This window comes from Andrographis paniculata, unplaced genomic scaffold (genome assembly GCF_009805555.1).
Source record: "Andrographis paniculata isolate CXL003 unplaced genomic scaffold, ASM980555v1 Contig72END, whole genome shotgun sequence".
Taxonomy (NCBI): Eukaryota; Viridiplantae; Streptophyta; class Magnoliopsida; order Lamiales; family Acanthaceae; genus Andrographis; species Andrographis paniculata.
Window position 1 is genome coordinate 680,423 of NW_026137609.1, and position 18,062 is coordinate 698,484.

An 18,062-nucleotide genomic window follows, 5' to 3' on the forward strand; every position below is an offset into this window, starting at 1 on the left:
TTTCTGGATTTAGAAACGTCACTGAATCTTAGCGCTTCTTTTTGCACCGCAACCGCAACCGCAACCGCAACATATCTATTTTTTACCGTTTATATTACGAAAGCGTGCGTTTGTTTAGATTATTTCGTTTAAATGTGAAACAAGGGTGTTTTTTATGAAATTTTTACTCTATTAAAATAATATTTTATATAAAAAAATAATAATAATAAAATTGAGATGTTTGACTTATAACTTATATTTACGAGTTCAAATTAAAAAATTTTAAGAATAAAATTCAAATTTAATTTTTTGAGTTAAAAGAATTTAATATTAAAATAATATTTAATAAGATATTTTGCCACCATATATATACATATTAAAAAATACCTATTTTTCATTTTTAATATTATACTAAAAATAAATTTTACATTTAAAATATCACATAAACATTTATTTATATCTCATCATAAGACTATTTAAATTTAAAAATTTTACTATTAAAATCTCAAACTCAAAATCCAAACCTCCAAACAAACACACCCTAACGAAAACGTGGACATACATTATCTAGTAGTAGTATAATATAGATATACATCATATTATATTGTTAGTATATATTTATCAATACATATATGTTCTAAAGGAAAATATTCCGTGATGTTGGGGCAGAGATGGAACGTTAATATCCTCCCTTGAATTTCGTTTTTTAATTGGCTCCTCTTTGAGGAGATCGTTGAGATGAAGAAGCCACAGATGGTTTCAGCTTGCGATCAGCATTATTGATTTCAAGGAAAATTTTCTAGGATTTTCTGAATCAATTTTATTGCTTGTCGATTGTCGATCTGCTTTTTGGTAAGCTAATGACAGAGTTTGCACGCAGCTTCATAACGTTTCATAATGCTTTTAATAGATTTATTCGTTACGTAGTGTTTGGGAGCATTGCTTGTACCATCCATTTTGCTTGATGATTTGACATTGAATGACGTAGATCTTCTGAATATTTTAATTGTCAACAAAAATCTGTTATACATTACATAGATTGCGATACATAAATATTACATTTGAATGCCTTGCATGTGTTGGCTTGGTAGATGATGAATGAGGGAATGAAGTATTGGTTAAACTAGAAGAATTCCTTATGTTAAAGTGCTTTGCTACGGTATCATTACCTATTCATTTGTTTTGAATGATAGTTTGTTTCTTCAAGACAACTTAAAGATGGCTATAAGCTTTATATTTTTTTAATTAATATCTAAGCATCTGTCTCTATTAAAAGTGTACCTCTGAAGCTTCAGCTTGGGGTTGATTTTTCTTGTAGTAAAAGAACTCAATAAGAAATGGGATCAACCAGTGGGGATTCTTCAGACGACTGGGATATGCATAAGGACAATTTTTTTGTCTCAGTAAGATTGAGGCCTTTGAATGAGAAGGAACTTGCAAGAAATGATGTATCTGATTGGCAATGCATAAATAACACAACTGTCATGTTCAAGAGCAGCACTCAGGATCGATCAATATTGCCCACTGTTTATACATTTGGTATGGAAATGTTTTTTTATTAATAGTAGCATCAATATGTTATCTTGCATCTATTTTTCAGTAACTGCTTTATTGATGGCAGATAGAGTGTTTGGGCCGGAGATTCCTACAAAACATGTGTATGAAGAAGCTGCCAAGAAGGTTGCCCTTTCGGTATTGAGTGGATTAAACTGTGAGCACTAAGGTCCTCTGTGTAGGCCTTTTGATTCATCGTATTAGCAACTATACAATCTAACCAAGACTTGAATATGTTTGCTCTCCAGCAAGTATTTTTGCGTATGGGCAGACAAGTAGTGGAAAAACTTATACAATGTCAGGAATTACAGAATATGCAGTTGCAGACATATACGACTACATAAAGAATGTCCGTAGAATCATGAAAATTTACTATGTTTCATTCGTTCTGTGTTACCTGAATGAGTCTTAACTTATCTCATGTTCAGCATCTGGAAAGAGAGTATGTGCTAAAATTTTCTGCATTGGAGATATACAATGAGATTGTAAGAGACCTTCTCAGCTCAGATGCAGCTCCACGTCGACTTCTTGATGATCCAGTGGTAAATATTGAACCCCAACTATAGCCTTCCATTCTTACAGAAACTATTATTTGAGTGGGATTGTTGTAGAGAGGAACTGTTGTCGAGAGACTTACTGAGGTGGAAGTGAAGGACTTCAGCCATCTAAAAGAGCTCCTGTCCTTCTGTCAAGGTACTAGAATGGTGCTTGTGAGTAACATCAGTTGGATCCATATCTACAATAACTGAGCTGATATATATATATATATATATATATACACATATAACTGCAGCTCAAAGGATAGTTGGGGAAACCAATCTTAATGAAGTGAGCTCTAGATCTCACCAAATTCTTTGCTTGGTACATATTCTTGAACAAACTTCTTTCCTGAGTCCCAATTTACTCTTATTTGTTGACTCTGTATATCATTGATATTCATGCAGACTGTTGAAAGTGAAACTCGCAGATACTTCGGCAATGAAGATGCAAGCAGTCTCATGGCTTCAGTGGTACCGAACATTTTGATATGGACTTATAGGAGATACATATACGAGTCTTTTATCTAAAATGTTTTTCAGATGAATTCTCCTGCAAATATGATAGACTTAATACAGTAAAATAAGGACAGTAAGTGTATTATGTTTTCTTGAACAGAATTTTGTTGATCTTGCTGGAAGTGAACGTTCTTCTCAAACAGGTGCTGCTGGCAAGAGGGAAAAAGAAGGCTCCCACATTAACCGCAGTTTGCTGACGCTCGGGACAGTAATTCGAAAATTAAGGTAGTTCTCCTCATTCCATTTCCATAAACTTTTCCAGAACTCTCTTATTTACTCTCAGCAATTAATCATGGAGACTGTCACAATTTTGTACAGATTGAGTCATCATGTTTTAGTCGTGTTTCTGCAGTAAAGGAAGAAACGGGCACGTTCCATTTAGAGACTCGAAGCTGACACGCATATTACAGAATTCGTTGGGAGGAAATAGCAGAACTGCCATTATTTGCACATTGAGCCCTGCTCACTGTCATGTCGAGCAATCAAAAAGCACACTTGTATTTGCCAATTGTGCCAGGAAAATTAGTACCAATGCTCATGTTAATGTCATTACTCCAGAGAAAGCTCTAGTGAAGCAGCTGCGAAGAGAAATAGCGAGACTTGAGAATGAGGTGAAGACGTTGAGTTCGCTTGTCGCCTCAGGCGATTCTGCTTCCACCCTGAAAGAGAAAGAACTTGTCGAAAAGGTTATTTGATTTGATGTCTTCCATCTTGACAGATGTATGAATCTTGACATCATGCCTCTTATACATATGTCTTTACGTTCTATCGTTCAGCTTACTGAAGAGATTAGGCAACTAACTCGACAACGTGACCTGGTTCAATTAAGTGGTGAAGACATGTTGCATTCAAGATCAGTTTCTATGGTATGCATACATATTTCTCAAATATATCTTTATGCTGAAGTTGTATATGACCAAAGTGCTAATTTTTTAAAACTTCTAACTCTTCAGACTGATTTTCATAACCATGAGAAAGGTTTATGGGCAGATGAATGTTCAGCTTCTGAAGCATCAGATACAATCGATCCTTTTCATTCCGATGTTTCATCTAGGACATCTCAATTTTCCGAAAACCTTGAAAACACAAGTTCTAGTCGAATCGAAGATCAGTTCTCCATGATTTTTCTATCAGATGACACGTCTCCAAGACTGTACATTGATAAGTATTTTGGTCCACAGTCCCCGCCTGATCCTGGCTGGGAGAACTTCATTTCTGATAAGGAGCTCGAAGTTAAATTACCTGAGTTTCAGTGTATAGAATTTGATTTCACCAAGAGAAATACTTCTGCAAGCATGTCTTCAGCACACGAGGATGATAAGACTTCAGGTTGTTACGCAGTTGCTTGATCTAGAGAAAGCTTTCTTCCCCCAAACTTGTATTACTAACAATGATTTTTGCATGTAGGGAAGAACTCTCAGTGTCGAATCGAGGAAGATATATCCGATCCAAGTGTCAATGTATCAGGCAATATAAGCTGTTCCTTGTTGGAAAAAGATAATGAAAAGGTATCACAGAATGATGCAAAAATTCAATCAGCTCCTTCAAATATCACGCTAGAAGAATATTTCCGCAGTGCTCCGAGCACTGACTGCAAGAATGAAAAAGAAGAACACATCACAACATCTAAAGAAGGCGTCAAAGTCCTGCAACCCGAATCGCGTAAGGAAGTAGAGACAGAGGCCAACAGCAGAAATAGACAAATTCAAGAAACTAGTAGTTCTACAAGGAATGACTTCAAGAATGAAAAAGAGTCGCCTATTATGAAGAGATCTGATCAAGGCAGGATCAAGCAACAAGATTCTGGCATGGAAGAACTGGAGAAAGAGATCATGAGCAACTTAGCGAAACAGTTCGAAGATGATTTTGCGAGAGAGGACCCCTTGCTTGACCAAGCAATTGTAAGCCATTGTCGAATCTAATCCCTTCAAGCCTGGATGTGAAAATTAAGTGATCAAAAGCTTTTATGTCTATAAATACAGTTCCAACAGGTCATCCAGGATAGAAGAACACCCGACGATCATACAGAGGGAAGATTTGATAAAGATCAGGATGTGGGATCTTCATCCAACTGGCATACTAAATTCGAGAAGCAGAAGCAAGAGATAATCGAACTATGGGCCGAATGCAACGTGCCATTATCCTATCGAACGTACTTCTTCCTTCTCTTCAAAGGCGATCCATCGGACACAGTATACATGGAGGTCGAGCTGAGGAGATTGTCGTTTCTTAAGAGCAAACTACATGGAAACAGAACAGTTAAAGACGATCAATTCTTGGCAGATGCCACAAGGTATAACTTTCCCCACCAATTACTTTGTGTCTTGTCCTACATGCTACAGTGTCATAACAACCACCATTGATGGAACAGTGCAAAGGCTCTGAATCAGGAGAGGGAAATGCTGAGCAGACAAATGCGGAGGAAGTTGTCCAGGAAGGAGAGGAAAGCTCTGTACCAGAAATGGGGGGTTGACCCGAAAACTAAGCGGAGGCGGCTGCAGCTCTGCCGGAAGCTGTGGACCGACACCACAAGCATGGAACACGTCAAGGAGAGTGCTGCCATTGTTGCCAAATTGGTTGGGTTTAAGGACCCTGGAAACGCCCTGAAAGAGATGATCGGGCTCAGTTTCTTACAGAAGCCCGACAGCCACAGGGCCTCTTCCTGGAAGAAAAGAAGACACAGCCTCAGCCTGCCTTCCTTGATATGAGATAGCAAAGAAGAATTACGACTGAATCAGGTTTGAACTAATAAACTAAGTATAAGTTCGATCTTTTTATGTTTTTGTCAATATATATTTACCAGTGGAAGCTAACATGCAGTTGGATTTGGGAATTGGAAAATAAGTTGGAAAGAATCGACAAATTAGGGTTTGCTGGAATTGGGGAAATCGAAAGTTAGGAGGAGCGATCTACTCTATGAGGTACCCACCCCGCATTGTTGCTTTTACTTTTGGACATAAATTTGCAACAAATTCCTGTGAGAAGTAAAAGAACATTAATTATGGTCATTACAAAGTAATTGAATGCAGGCTGACTCCTACCTTGTAAAACTGCCAATGGTAAGACCAGCCAGCCAACCAGCCAGCCTAGCCTATTTTGTTAGTATTTATTGTCCATATAATAATATGCACAAAAACCTGATACTGCACAAATATTTAACTCCATAATTTTCTCGGATTTATTATTGCATAATTGTGTTGTTATTGATAGGATAAAACACGTGACCCCACATGGCCATAGTTGTCCTTTTATTAAGGGATTTTGTTCATTTCCGGAACAGCAGCAGTACGTCTATTATAAATTTATAATTTATAAATACATATATAAACGTAAATAATAATAATAATAATAAATTGATAATAAGAGAAACACACGTCCCCCACTGGCGCAGCATATGGCGCTTTTCCGTATCCGCTGCTACAATACGCTCCCTCTGTGCACTTATCTTCACACAACGCATTTTCAGTTCTTCCCATGCTAACGGCTAGTAGTATGCTGCTCCTCCTCCTCTACGCCGCGGGGGCCATTCTAATCGCCGCCTCCACATTTGCAGCGGCGGTCGACACCGAGGTGCAGGCGCTGCTCTCTTTCAAGCAGAATTTGGACGATCCACGCGGCGCGCTAAATGGTTGGGATTCGTCCTCTTCCGCCGCGCCTTGCGACTGGCGAGGAGTCCTCTGCGACGCCGGCAGGGTGACCGAACTTCAGCTCCCGCGTCTTCAGCTCTCCGGCCATCTGAGCTCGCAGCTTGGTAAGTTGACGCTGCTGCGGACGCTGAATCTCCACTCGAACAACCTGAACGGATCCATTCCTGGAGAGCTCTCCGACTGCACGCTCCTTCGCGCAGTCTATTTACAGCACAACTCGCTCGCCGGAGAGATTTCACCTGCTTTTTTCTCAAGCCTCACGAATCTCCAAGTCTTCAACGCAGCACAGAATCTCATCTCCGGCGAGATCCCCTCCGGAATTCCTGCGAAGCTCCGGATACTCGACTTGGCGTCTAACTCACTGTCAGGCGAGATTCCGACGGATTTTTCGTCGACTCACCGTCTCCAGCTCTTAAATCTCTCGTCCAACCGTTTCTCCGGCGGCATTCCGCCAACGATTGGAATGTTGCAGCAGTTACAGTATCTACGCCTCGAAAATAACCAACTGTATGGCACTATTCCCTCCGCTATATCAAACTGTTCATCCCTCATCCACATAAGCGCCGGCGACAACATGCTCTCCGGCATCATTCCATCTTCAATAGGCTCACTAAGAAGTCTTCAAGTCATCTCCATGCCGCGCAATCAGCTATCCGGCGTCGTTTCGTCCTCCTTAATTTGTAAAACCTCACCATTAAATGCTACAGTCAAAATCCTTGACCTAAGCTTGAATGCCCTCACGGGAATACAGAACACTGCAAGTGCAACGTGCGCCGGGGTACTCGAAGTCCTAAACCTTCACGGGAATCAGATAAATGGTGCGTTACCTGATTTTGTAATCAATTCTTCTTCAACCTTGAAGGTTTTAGATATTTCATGGAATTTCATCTCTGGTCATTTGCCTGAAACTGTTGAGAATCTGGCAAATTTAGAGGAGCTCAGAATGGGGAACAATTCATTCACTGGTCAAATTCCAGAGAGTGTTGGCAAATGCAGGTTCTTAAGAGTGCTTGATCTTGGGGAAAACCAGTTTTCTGGTTTGATACCACAATTTGTAGGGGAGATAAGGAGCTTGACAACCCTATCCCTATCTGGGAATTTGTTCACTGGTAACATTCCTTCCAGCTTAGGCAATCTTTCTTTGCTAGAATTTTTGGATTTAAGTGGTAATAATCTGCGTGGGACAGTGCCTCCAGACCTAATCAGGCTGAGCAAATTGAGCACTCTGAATCTGAGCAACAACAGATTTTCTGATGAACTGTTGGTAAATATTGGTGAGTGGACAAGCTTGGAGGTTCTTAACATGAGTAGCTGTGGATTTTCTGGAGCTATTCCACCCAGCATTGGAAATCTGCTGAGGCTCACATCTCTTGATTTGAGTAAGCAAAACTTGTCTGGACAGCTGCCTTTTGAGCTATTCAGCTTGCCAAATTTGCAGGTTGTGGCACTGGATGGAAATTCGTTATCTGGAGAAGTTCCTGAAGGATTTAGCAGTTTGTCCAGTTTGCAGTACCTGAATCTTTCATCGAACGCATTCTCCGGTCATATTCCGGCTACTTATGGTTTTCTGAGATCATTAAGTGTTCTTTCATTGTCTTATAACCATGTGAATGGCTCAATTCCTGTGGAATTGAAGGAATTGAGCAACTGTTCTGACCTTCAAGTGTTGGAGCTCAGAGGAAACAGCTTGAGTGGTGAAATTCCGGCAGATATATCCCATTTGTCTGATCTGCAGAGGCTTGATTTAGGAGAGAATGAATTATCTGGTGAAATCCCAGAAAGCATTTCTAACTGCACCTCTTTGGTTAGTCTTTTACTGGATTCAAATCACATTTCAGGTGAGATTCCGGAAACATTGCCAAAGTTATCAAAGTTAGCAGAGTTAGATGTCTCATCAAATAACTTGTCCGGTGTTATTCCATCGAGTCTCTCTCGAATCCCAAACCTGCAGCGATTGAATCTATCGTCGAATAACCTTGAGGGCGAGATTCCAGAAGCATTGGCTTCTCTGTTCAGTGATCCTTCTTCCTATGCTGATAACAAACACTTGTGCGGGCGACCGTTGAATAAGAACTGTAAGAATAGGCATCGGAGAATGAGGCTGATTCTTTTTATAGCTGTTGCAACTGCTGGAGGTGTATTGTTGTTGTTGTGCTGTTCTTGTTATGTGTACAGTCTCCTGAAGTGGCGCAAGAAGCTGAAGGCAAAAGTGATGGGAGAGAAGAAAAGGAGTTCGAGTTCTGGTTCAAGGGGGAGTGGAAGAAGTGGTGACAGTGATGGACCTAAGCTCATCATGTTCAACAACAAGATCACATATGCAGAAACTGTGGAAGCAACAAAGCAGTTTGATGAAGAGAATGTGCTGAGCAGGGGGAAGTATGGGTTGCTATTCAAAGCAACTTATGCTGACGGAATGGTGCTGGCGATACGGCGCCTTCCCGATGCTTCCATGGCGGAGAACACCTTCAGAAAAGAAGCTGAGTCTCTAGGCAAGGTTAAGCATCGAAACCTGACAGTTCTTCGCGGCTACTACGCCGGCCCTCCTCCTGAAATGCGACTCCTTGTTTACGACTACATGCCGAACGGAAATCTCGGGACGTTGCTTCAAGAGGCTTCGCACCAAGAAGGGCATGTCCTGAACTGGCCTATGCGTCACCTGATCGCATTAGGCGTGGCGCGGGGGCTGGCATTCTTGCACTCGATATCGATAGTGCACGGAGACGTGAAGCCTCAGAATGTCCTGTTTGATGCTGATTTCGAAGCCCATCTTTCTGATTTTGGGTTGGATAAGCTTACAGCAGCCATTGTTGAGGCTTCAAGTTCTTCCACTCCCGTCGGGACAATTGGGTATTCGGCGCCGGAAGCTACATTGACAGGGGAACTGACTAAAGAGGCAGATGTGTATAGTTTTGGGATTTTGGTGTTGGAGATCCTAACAGGGAAAAGGCCTGTGATGTTCACACAAGATGAGGACATTGTCAAATGGGTCAAGAGGCAGTTGCAGACAGGGCAGATCTCGGAGCTGCTCGAACCGGGGTTGCTAGAGCTTGATCCGGAGTCATCCGAATGGGAAGAGTTCCTCTTGGGAGTCAAAGTCGGGTTGCTTTGCACGATGGGTGATCCCATGGAAAGGCCTTCCATGTCGGATGTTGTTTTCATGCTTGAGGGATGCCGGTTAGGCCCCGAAGGTCCCTCGTCGGCCAATCCCACAACTTTGCCTTCGCCCTCGCCTTCGCCCCACGAAAGTTAATTAAACAAGAAAACCATCAGGTATATTTATTTGATTGCTTTCACCATTTGTTCATCAGTGCCTTGCTTGTTATTAGTTACACAAGTTCTAATTCTATGGATTGTTATATTTAGCTTGATTCAAGAAATGTTAGCAACTAGATTCCCGCCATAAGATGTTTTTAATTATAAAGAGGAGGGCACATGGGATATCAGGGTGACAGAAAAAAGTAGCCGTTACATTGAGCAGTGGTCAGAGTAGTCTGGGAAAGTGATAAAAAATCTATGGGAAAAGGAGCAGAAAAGAGTTAGAATTATTTCACGTGACTTAACCAGTAAGTTGACTAGATGTGGCCAAGTAGGATATGACCCACCCCCTTAATTTTCTGAAAGGAATCAGAGATAGGCAGTTTTGTGGTAGGGTATGGTAATAATAAGAAGAAGAAATTTTTTCATTGTATTGTCAATTCAGTTCAGATTGATATTTATGATGAGTCCAAAGTAGTGTCATCAAATTCATCTACCAAATAATGGATCAAGAAATTTTACTGTGTTACTGATACAAAGAGAGCTATGCTAGATGAATTACAAATAGATAAAAGCCCTTCATACAGATTCAAGCCCTTCTGGAAGAATGTTAATCTTAGGATCCGACGACGACGATAAATACTTGCGGCACGCATAGATTATTGCTGAATGGAAAGCAGTTGGGTTGTCTATGAACACGAAATGCCCGCCCTGAAATCAGTTTTGAAACATGATTTTCACTATCTAGTAGAAAAAGATGAAGAAATAGTATGTGACAAGTATGATTGTAGAGATGAGACGAGGAGAAAGGAATACCCGAGGGACCCTTATAATTTCGCAAGGAACCTTCATATGTTTACGAGCTGCTTGTGCTCCTTGGTAACTCATCCAATCATTGAAGCCGTATACGAATGTGGTGGGAACCTTCCATTCCGGGGCACTGCACGATAAGGAGTAGACCAACATTGTTGTTACACTAACTATAGATCACTTGACCTAAATGCTCGGGTAATTTGTAAGAAATTAGATCGCCAACAGGGTTAATGGATTTCTATTGTAAGAAGACATTCTTGATTAAAAACATCACTCACCAGTTTAAAAGAGGCATCCGAGCAAAGGCTCCAAAGGCAAATATATATTTTAGGCACAGCTCGCCGCTTGCCTTAGCTGCAACCGTATGATATGCATAATCTGTAGGCAACAAAACAGCCCAAAATTAGAACACAGCTAGAGGGCAGTAGATGGAAATCAAAACAATTTAATCTACCTGTAAGTAATCTAGATTCTTCATCAGTCAATAAGGCTCCCTCTGAATACGAACCAAATCTAGCACTTGTATATTTACGAACTATATCTGGACCCCAAGGACCTAAACCCCTGCATACCGAATTTAGTATGAGGAAATGGTTAGTAGAATACAACTTTAGTCCATGAATTTATTATGCCAAGTTAAGGTAATACTAAGCACCGTATTATCTTCTGGGGAGTAAAATTAGACTCCCATAGATGATTCACAATAGCCCCTTTCCATGTCGCCCTAAATTGAGTTAGTCGCTCGGACATGTCTGATTCAGATGAAAATCCAGCAGGCCCTACTAAAATCAAGTGCTGAACGTGCTCGGGATGCTGCGGGAGAATCATTGCCAAAGATACTTAACAAAGGGAAAGAAATTGTTGCATTGTGTTATAGGTTTATGCTTTGAGAAAAATACATCAAACCGTAATCTACTACACTACCTTGAGTGCATATTTTGCAGCAACATATCCCCCAAATGAATGCCCAAGTAGAATGAAGTTGCTAAGATTTTTTGCCTTACGCCATTCCTCAAAGGAATCAATGAACCATGCCTCCGTTTCTGCATAACAATTTAGAGAGATTGGCTCAACATAAGAAAATCGAATAACTTTGCAACCCCATACTAGATCCTCCCTCAGGCATATTATATATCAAAACAACTAACCTTCAGTGCTTTTACATGTGAAATCGGGCCTACTCGATCCACCCCAACTGCAACACAAATAGCATAACAAACATGAGCCAACCTTGAGGGCATGTTTCTTTTCGGTCTCTACATATATTTTTAGTATTTGAACTCCATATTAAGAAGATTACATTCTTTAATCTCATACAACATATAATCAAATGTTATTTGAATTAAAATCCAAACCTAATTCAGGATGAACAAGCTTAAACATTTAGGGTGAAACTATCATATGTTTGAGAATGCAATGAAATCTCTAGAGATGTATTCTAATTTTCCATTTCCTTTCTAAAACAATAAATCTATCAAAATGCTGAAGCATGGAGAGCTGCAGGATGCATACAAGTAAATAAATGAACGATAAATTAGGGTTACCCCAGCTGATCGATTGCAACGACTTTGAAATGCTTAGCCAGGGCATCAAAATTACGGAAGAAGAAGCCCTGCGATGCGCCGTATCCGTGCACCATCACCAGAGTCGGCGATCCTTCGCTGCTATCAAACGTCACCGTATTGATGAACCTTGGTTCGTCGCTGGCCGAGCGAAACCAGCGGGTGCTCGAACCCGGAGGACCCGACCCGATGTTGACCCGCTCTTGATGATACGGAGTCCTGCAGAATCCCCAAATTGGTTAAACCCTAAACTGATGAAGGCATGGAATTAGGAAATTTTCTGTATCAAGGAATTTTAGTGCGTTACTTGACTAGAGATAGGAGGCGTTTCTCGGCGGCGATAATGAGATCTGTCGAGGTGGGGATCCATCGGAGAACTGATGGCCAGATGGAGCGCCTCTTCGCCGTGGCGTCGGCGGCGGTGGATGAGGCGATTCCCTCAGCCATTTTGGAGGTTGAATTTGGCGATGATTTGGACCACCAACGAAGCCCGGTACTCATGCAAATTTCGGTTGATTCGTAGCGAGACCAATCCAATTTGGGGAATTCCTTCTTGCCTCGATCTTCTCCTCTGTAGTTAGATTTACTGATACAGATGAACAATGGTATAATTCGGCGGATCTTCTCCTCATATAAACAGCGTTTGCATCCGTCAGTGATGACGAGTGCAGATTTCTATATCGTCGACTTGAAAACACGTTTTCGACGACGTATGTGATTACGACACCATTATTCAATCCATACAGCCTTTGAATAAAAAAAACAAAGGCTGCGTTATGTTGTGGTGTGTTGTGTAGAGACATATACAGGTGCCTGAAACATGCCATAACCTATCTGCCTGAAGAAACACAGAGGAATTTGGATTCAGATATACCCTAAGAAGAAGAAGAAGAAGAACAGCATCTTCCACCTGCATCAAGGTTAAAATGCATAAATGAATTACTACATTCATCTGATTGAATTAACATCTTGGCGCCGAAGTTACCAAAAACCACCACATCTCCAAAACATGACATACTGAAATGACGTTTTTACCCTCAGAAGGACTCCATCCACAGTTGGGCTCAACTAGCCCAATGCGTCCCAACATCTGCGCCCAATAAGAAAATCTCCGGCCCAACTTTAATATCTACAATTCATATTTTTATATGACCAAATTAAATAAAATAGCACAACCCATTCTTCGCACAATTTAACAAAATCATTAAATTAACCGTAGAATTTCAATCTACTATTTTGTTTGGGTGAACTCAAGTTCATATTTGAAGAAAAATCAGACACTTTATAAATTACAAATAAACTACACTAGTATTAGACTTTTGGAATAAGTCCCAAAATAAATTTGTGGGAGCTCAACCTAAAGCTAACAATATCATATAGTTAGTCCAGTCTCAACAATGGTATTAGAGTCTCGTTTGATAACGAAATAGATTGGGTGTCATTGGGCCTTGTTAACCTCATAATTGGAATATATAGTAAGCGAAATTGTTGAGGTGCAAACCCAAGTCTCATATTAAAAAATTTAAAAAAATATTGATATCTTATAACTTTCACATAAATTTCACCGATATAAGGTCTTTTGGAGTAAGTTTAAAAACAAATCTTTTAGACAATATAATACTGTTGTTGAGTTGGTTTAGTTCGAACACATTCTTTACATCACAAGCACACATATTTATATATACTTCAAAAAATTATAAATCAAACTTAACTTTTCAACATATACACATCAAAGTGCTTCTCCACAAAGTTATCCAAAAGAGGACAAGGACAACAAAAGAATGTTTGGCAAAGAAGCCATCCCAAAATTTCTTCACAAACTATACCATCCAACGTTGTAAAACCAAATAAAAATCTGTCACTGTCGCATCACATCAATCCCACCAAAAAAGAGCCTAATCGAAACCATCAACATTATTTTTATTTAATTCAATAAATTGGATCTCTAAAACAAATATATATATATATATATAATAATAATAATAAATTAAGTAACCAATATCAATAATGCTGCGATATCAATGCAAACACGCAAAGCAATGAGTGTTGTAATTTTTTTCTATATAGTTTGGGTATTTGAAAACTAAATAGTACATATAATGTCATAATCTTAGCTACAATTTTGTCGAAATTTTTTACTTTTGGGCCTTTTTCCTATTAATTAGGAGAGTTAGGTCCAAATCTGAAGGCCCACCGGCCCACTAACAATAAATTCTTTCTTTAAATGGAAATAATAACGATTAATACGCAACTATTAACTATATATTCACACATATTTTGTTAGAATTAATGAATTAATATTACTGCTTTTAATCAGACAAAGTTCCAAAAAATAAAATTTCTCCATTAAATAAATGGTAAAATTAAAAAGACAACGTTCATATGCATATATTCGTTTCAGAGATATTCGTACATGAAATTAAATAAATAATATGAATCTAAGAAATTTAAATTGGTGTAGGAATATTATCAGGTGCACACGTGGCGTTAATGCTAAGCCACGGATATGCTCTTCCATTCTTCCATCAGACGACGTCGTTTTAACGACCAAATTTATGAATATGTGTGTATATATATATATATGTATATATATTTATGTTGTATAGATTTTATTGGATATTATAATACATAAGACAAAAGTAATTTGATTAAAGATAATGTTGATAGAAATGTATAAAAACTAATTCTTGCACGAATTAGACATACGTATGACTAATGGAAATTTAATAAAACTTACACGAATCACACATTTGATTTGATTATTAGGAAGGTGATGACTGCCCACGTCAATTAGTTGCATCTTAATAGTCATAATATTATTACATCTGCGATGATTAATGTGATACTGTTTACATTGAATTTTTTAATTTTTTAAGCATATATATCTATACAAATAATATGAGAATAAATTTCATGATGTTTTAAACAGAATAAATAAATATATATATGTATATAGTAGGTTTTAAAATGTATATAAATTAATTGTCTGATTTGTAGTATTATTCTTAAAAATAAATTAGCGTATATATGTATATAAAAATATGAGAATAGAAACACAACTAAGCAAAAAGATGGCTTGCAAGGTGGAAGAGATTTCAGACAGCTATGCATGCATGCAACCATTCAATGAATTTAATTTTAAATATTAACTATATTGGGAAAAAATACCGATAGATAAAAAATAATAATTTTGATTAATACAATTGTTTTCAATTGAAAATATACAAGCTTAAATATAATCCAAAGATTTTACTAATAATTTCATAAAGTTAAAACCACTTTCAATTTATAATAATTTTCTCTAATTACTGTAATAATGCATAAATTAGAATTTCCAAAATTATGATTTAGGAAAACGTTCTCACGAGGGTTTAGTTGCGTGTGGTGTACCCTACTGTCAGCTTTCTGCACCCTCAGTATAGCCAACAGATACCAAAGCCCGGGATCTGAAAACCACAACTCAAAACAAACGATTATGATCTTTGACAACATATATCAACGCTGCAGATTATATCAGGAATTCAAATCCCGGGACCAAATAATTAAAACTCTAGTTTATGCCGGGTGTTTTAAAAGCGGACAAACCCCACCACTGCCGACGAGCAAATATTTACTGCCAAACATGACCTTATATCAAATCATTTCCTTAGTCGTACCGGCGCTGCTCCTCCTGTCACGGCGGAGCTCCGCCGCTGCCGCCCCCGCCGGAAAATGGGAATTGCTTCAGCGCAGCATCGGAATTTCCGCAATGCACATGCAGCTCCTCCACACAGACACCGTCGTAATGTTCGACCGTACGGGTTTCGGCACATCGAACATTTCCTTGCCGGCGGGAAAATGTCGCGACGACCCAAACGAAAAGGTGACCCGACACGACTGCTCCGCCCACTCCGTCGAATACGACGTCGTTTCCAACAGCGTTCGACCGTTAACGGTCCTGACCGACACGTGGTGCTCCTCCGGCGCCGTTAACTCTGACGGCACCCTCGTCCAGACCGGAGGATTCAACGACGGCGATCATGCCGTTAGATTTTTCCCACCCTGCCGGAATAGTTCCTGCGATTGGCGCGAAATCAATCCCGGACTCACCCAGCGGCGGTGGTACGCCACCAATCAGATTCTTCCCGACGGCAGGACCATCGTGGTCGGCGGCCGCCGCCAATTTAATTACGAATTCTACCCGAAGAAATCCGCCGCCGACAGGTCGTATAATTTTCCATTTCTGGTTCAGACAAACGATCCTAAGATTGAGAATAATTTGTACCCTTTCGTATTCCTCAATCCCGACGGGAATCTCTTCATTTTCGCCAACAATCGAGCAATTCTGTATGACTACACAAAGAACGCCGTAGTGAAAACCTACCCGGAAATTCCGGGCGGGGATCCGAGATCCTACCCGAGCACAGGATCCGCAGTCCTGCTTCCGTTGAAGAACAATTCGGGAGCTGAAGTCCTGGTCTGCGGCGGCGCGCCCAAGGGGTCTTTTATCAGCGCGACCAAGGGAAAATTCACGCCGGCGCTCAACACATGCGGTAGGATCCGAGTCGACGACCCGAACCCGAAATGGGAGATGGAGATCATGCCCATGGGTCGGGTCATGGGGGACATGACGCTACTACCAAACGGTGACGTATTGATTATAAACGGCGCGGCCAACGGCACCGCGGGATGGGAATACGGCCGTGACCCGGTTCTTTCACCGGTTCTCTACCGACCCGACAAACCGGCCGGTTCGAGATTCGAAGTCCAGAGCCCCACCGCCATACCACGCATGTACCACTCGACGGCGGTGCTCCTCCGCGACGGCCGGATTCTCGTCGGCGGCAGCAACCCCCACATATACTACAATTTCACGAACGTTCTCTACCCGACGGAATTATCACTGGAAGCGTTCTCGCCGGCGTACACGACGTCGAAAATCCAGCCGAAGATTCTATCGCCTCCGACGCAGTCGAAATTAGGGTACAACAAAGAATTTCCGGTCCGGTTCAGCATTCCGGCGGCGGTGAAGGTTAGCGACATCCAGGTGAAGGTAACACTGGTGGCGCCGCCATTCACGACGCACTCGTACTCCATGAATCAGAGGTTGGTGATGCTAAACGGCGGCGGCGGAGTGAAAGCGGTGGGGAATTCTTTGTACGAGACGAGGGTAATTGGACCGGTTTCCGGCAATGTGGCGCCGGCGGGATGGTATATGATGTTCGTGGTGTATGAGGATGTCCCGAGCCAGGGCGTTTGGGTCCAGATCGGCATGTGAGCTGAGATGGGAGGGTTTGGCTTATTATTATTATTAATATTATTCTTTTGTAGATATATAGATGGATAGATAGAGGGATCACATGATTCTTCTTCCATAGTACGGACAAAGGGGAATTTATTATAGCCATACAGCAACAGCAACAACAAACAATGTATGTGGGATCCGACAATAATCGAATTTAATTGTATTTACTTTTCTTATTTTAATTTGCTTAGAATTTACAGTAAATCTAATAATAATAGTAAGATTGAAGTCTGAATATTATAAAATTATGAAATTTTCAATTATGTTTCATACATACCTAATATTAATATATCAGACGATTTACAAATACAAATAAAAAATAAAGTAGTAATTGATATTTTTAAAGATATATATATTGTATCTTATATTTCAATCATATTTAGTTTAAGTGAAGTAGTCACGTGGTTCTTTATAGTTGATATCCCTATCTAGATTTTGGTGGAAGGAATAAAAATGTCATTTTTTTTAATTAATTGTTTTTTCAAAGTAAATTTTAATTTTTCTGCGTTGTTTATTGCGTGAAAGAGACGAGTATGTAGACAATATTGTATGTCATTCTGAATCACGGCCGAGGACTAAATCCAAAGAAAAAAGTTATATTGGGTTTAGGAATAATCAGGCCAAACTAAAATAATTAAATTTAAAAAAAGGGATCCATTTCATTAGGATGGATGAAGTAGATAATTATAATTAATTAGTTTCTGAATAAATGTAAAAGTAAATAAATCATTAAAAAAAAAAAAAAAGACCTAGGGGTCACTGGCTCACTGGTACAGGAATCTTGTGATTGATATGATTCCTTTGATGATTTAATTCCACTAACATATAAATAAATTAAATATTCATTATATTAATTTGTGTTGCAATAATTAATTAATTAAAAGGGTGGAGTGGCTGTATCAAAACACAAGGA

At 39.8% G+C, this 18,062-nt stretch overlaps 4 protein-coding genes across 4 annotated transcripts; 3 read left to right on the top strand and 1 right to left on the bottom strand.

Annotated features, from left to right (window-relative positions):
* The first annotated feature begins 1,316 nt into the window (after nt 1-1,316).
* LOC127265197 (kinesin-like protein KIN-7J) lies at nt 1,317-5,296 on the top strand. Its single transcript, XM_051294904.1, has 14 exons — nt 1,317-1,518; nt 1,601-1,690; nt 1,782-1,882; nt 1,962-2,075; nt 2,145-2,226; nt 2,327-2,394; nt 2,478-2,543; nt 2,689-2,813; nt 2,941-3,274; nt 3,365-3,454; nt 3,542-3,917; nt 3,996-4,489; nt 4,571-4,881; nt 4,960-5,296. Exons 1-14 carry the CDS (start codon nt 1,317-1,319, stop codon nt 5,294-5,296), a joined length of 2,790 nt encoding a protein of 929 aa, XP_051150861.1.
* Nucleotides 5,297-5,785: 489 nt separating this feature from the next.
* LOC127265177 (probable LRR receptor-like serine/threonine-protein kinase At4g36180) lies at nt 5,786-9,859 on the top strand. The gene has a single exon (XM_051294886.1). The coding sequence runs from the start codon at nt 6,063-6,065 to the stop codon at nt 9,483-9,485; it is 3,423 nt and encodes a 1,140-aa protein (XP_051150843.1). The 5' UTR covers nt 5,786-6,062; the 3' UTR covers nt 9,486-9,859.
* A 32-nt stretch (nt 9,860-9,891) lies between these two features.
* Nucleotides 9,892-12,500, bottom strand: LOC127265178 (1-acylglycerol-3-phosphate O-acyltransferase-like). The gene is made up of 9 exons (XM_051294887.1): nt 12,173-12,500; nt 11,848-12,084; nt 11,452-11,498; nt 11,228-11,346; nt 10,959-11,116; nt 10,758-10,867; nt 10,582-10,681; nt 10,307-10,430; nt 9,892-10,201 (listed from the first exon to the last, which is right to left on the bottom strand). Exons 1-9 carry the CDS (start codon nt 12,364-12,366, stop codon nt 10,070-10,072), a joined length of 1,221 nt encoding a protein of 406 aa, XP_051150844.1. The 5' UTR covers nt 12,367-12,500; the 3' UTR covers nt 9,892-10,069.
* A 2,987-nt stretch (nt 12,501-15,487) lies between these two features.
* LOC127265198 (aldehyde oxidase GLOX-like) lies at nt 15,488-17,307 on the top strand. The gene has a single exon (XM_051294905.1). It carries the CDS (start codon nt 15,488-15,490, stop codon nt 17,120-17,122), a length of 1,635 nt encoding a protein of 544 aa, XP_051150862.1. The 3' UTR covers nt 17,123-17,307.
* Nucleotides 17,308-18,062: the final 755 nt, after the last annotated feature.

Bases quoted from the DNA above. Each gene is read 5' to 3' on its own strand.
- LOC127265197 (XM_051294904.1), top strand. From the start codon at position 1,317: ATGGGATCAACCAGTGGGGATTCTTCAGACGACTGGGATATGCATAAG. The intron at 1,519-1,600 runs GTATGGAAATGT...TATTGATGGCAG, and splicing joins GCCCACTGTTTATACATTTG to ATAGAGTGTTTGGGCCGGAG. The intron at 4,490-4,570 runs GTAAGCCATTGT...CTATAAATACAG, and splicing joins CCTTGCTTGACCAAGCAATT to TTCCAACAGGTCATCCAGGA.
- LOC127265177 (XM_051294886.1), top strand. From the start codon at position 6,063: ATGCTAACGGCTAGTAGTATGCTGCTCCTCCTCCTCTACGCCGCGGGG.
- LOC127265178 (XM_051294887.1), bottom strand. From the start codon at position 12,366: ATGAGTACCGGGCTTCGTTGGTGGTCCAAATCATCGCCAAATTCAACC. The intron at 11,347-11,451 runs GTTAGTTGTTTT...ATTGTTATGCAG, and splicing joins CACATGTAAAAGCACTGAAG to AAACGGAGGCATGGTTCATT. The intron at 10,682-10,757 runs GTAGATTAAATT...TGTTGCCTACAG, and splicing joins AGAATCTAGATTACTTACAG to ATTATGCATATCATACGGTT.
- LOC127265198 (XM_051294905.1), top strand. From the start codon at position 15,488: ATGACCTTATATCAAATCATTTCCTTAGTCGTACCGGCGCTGCTCCTC.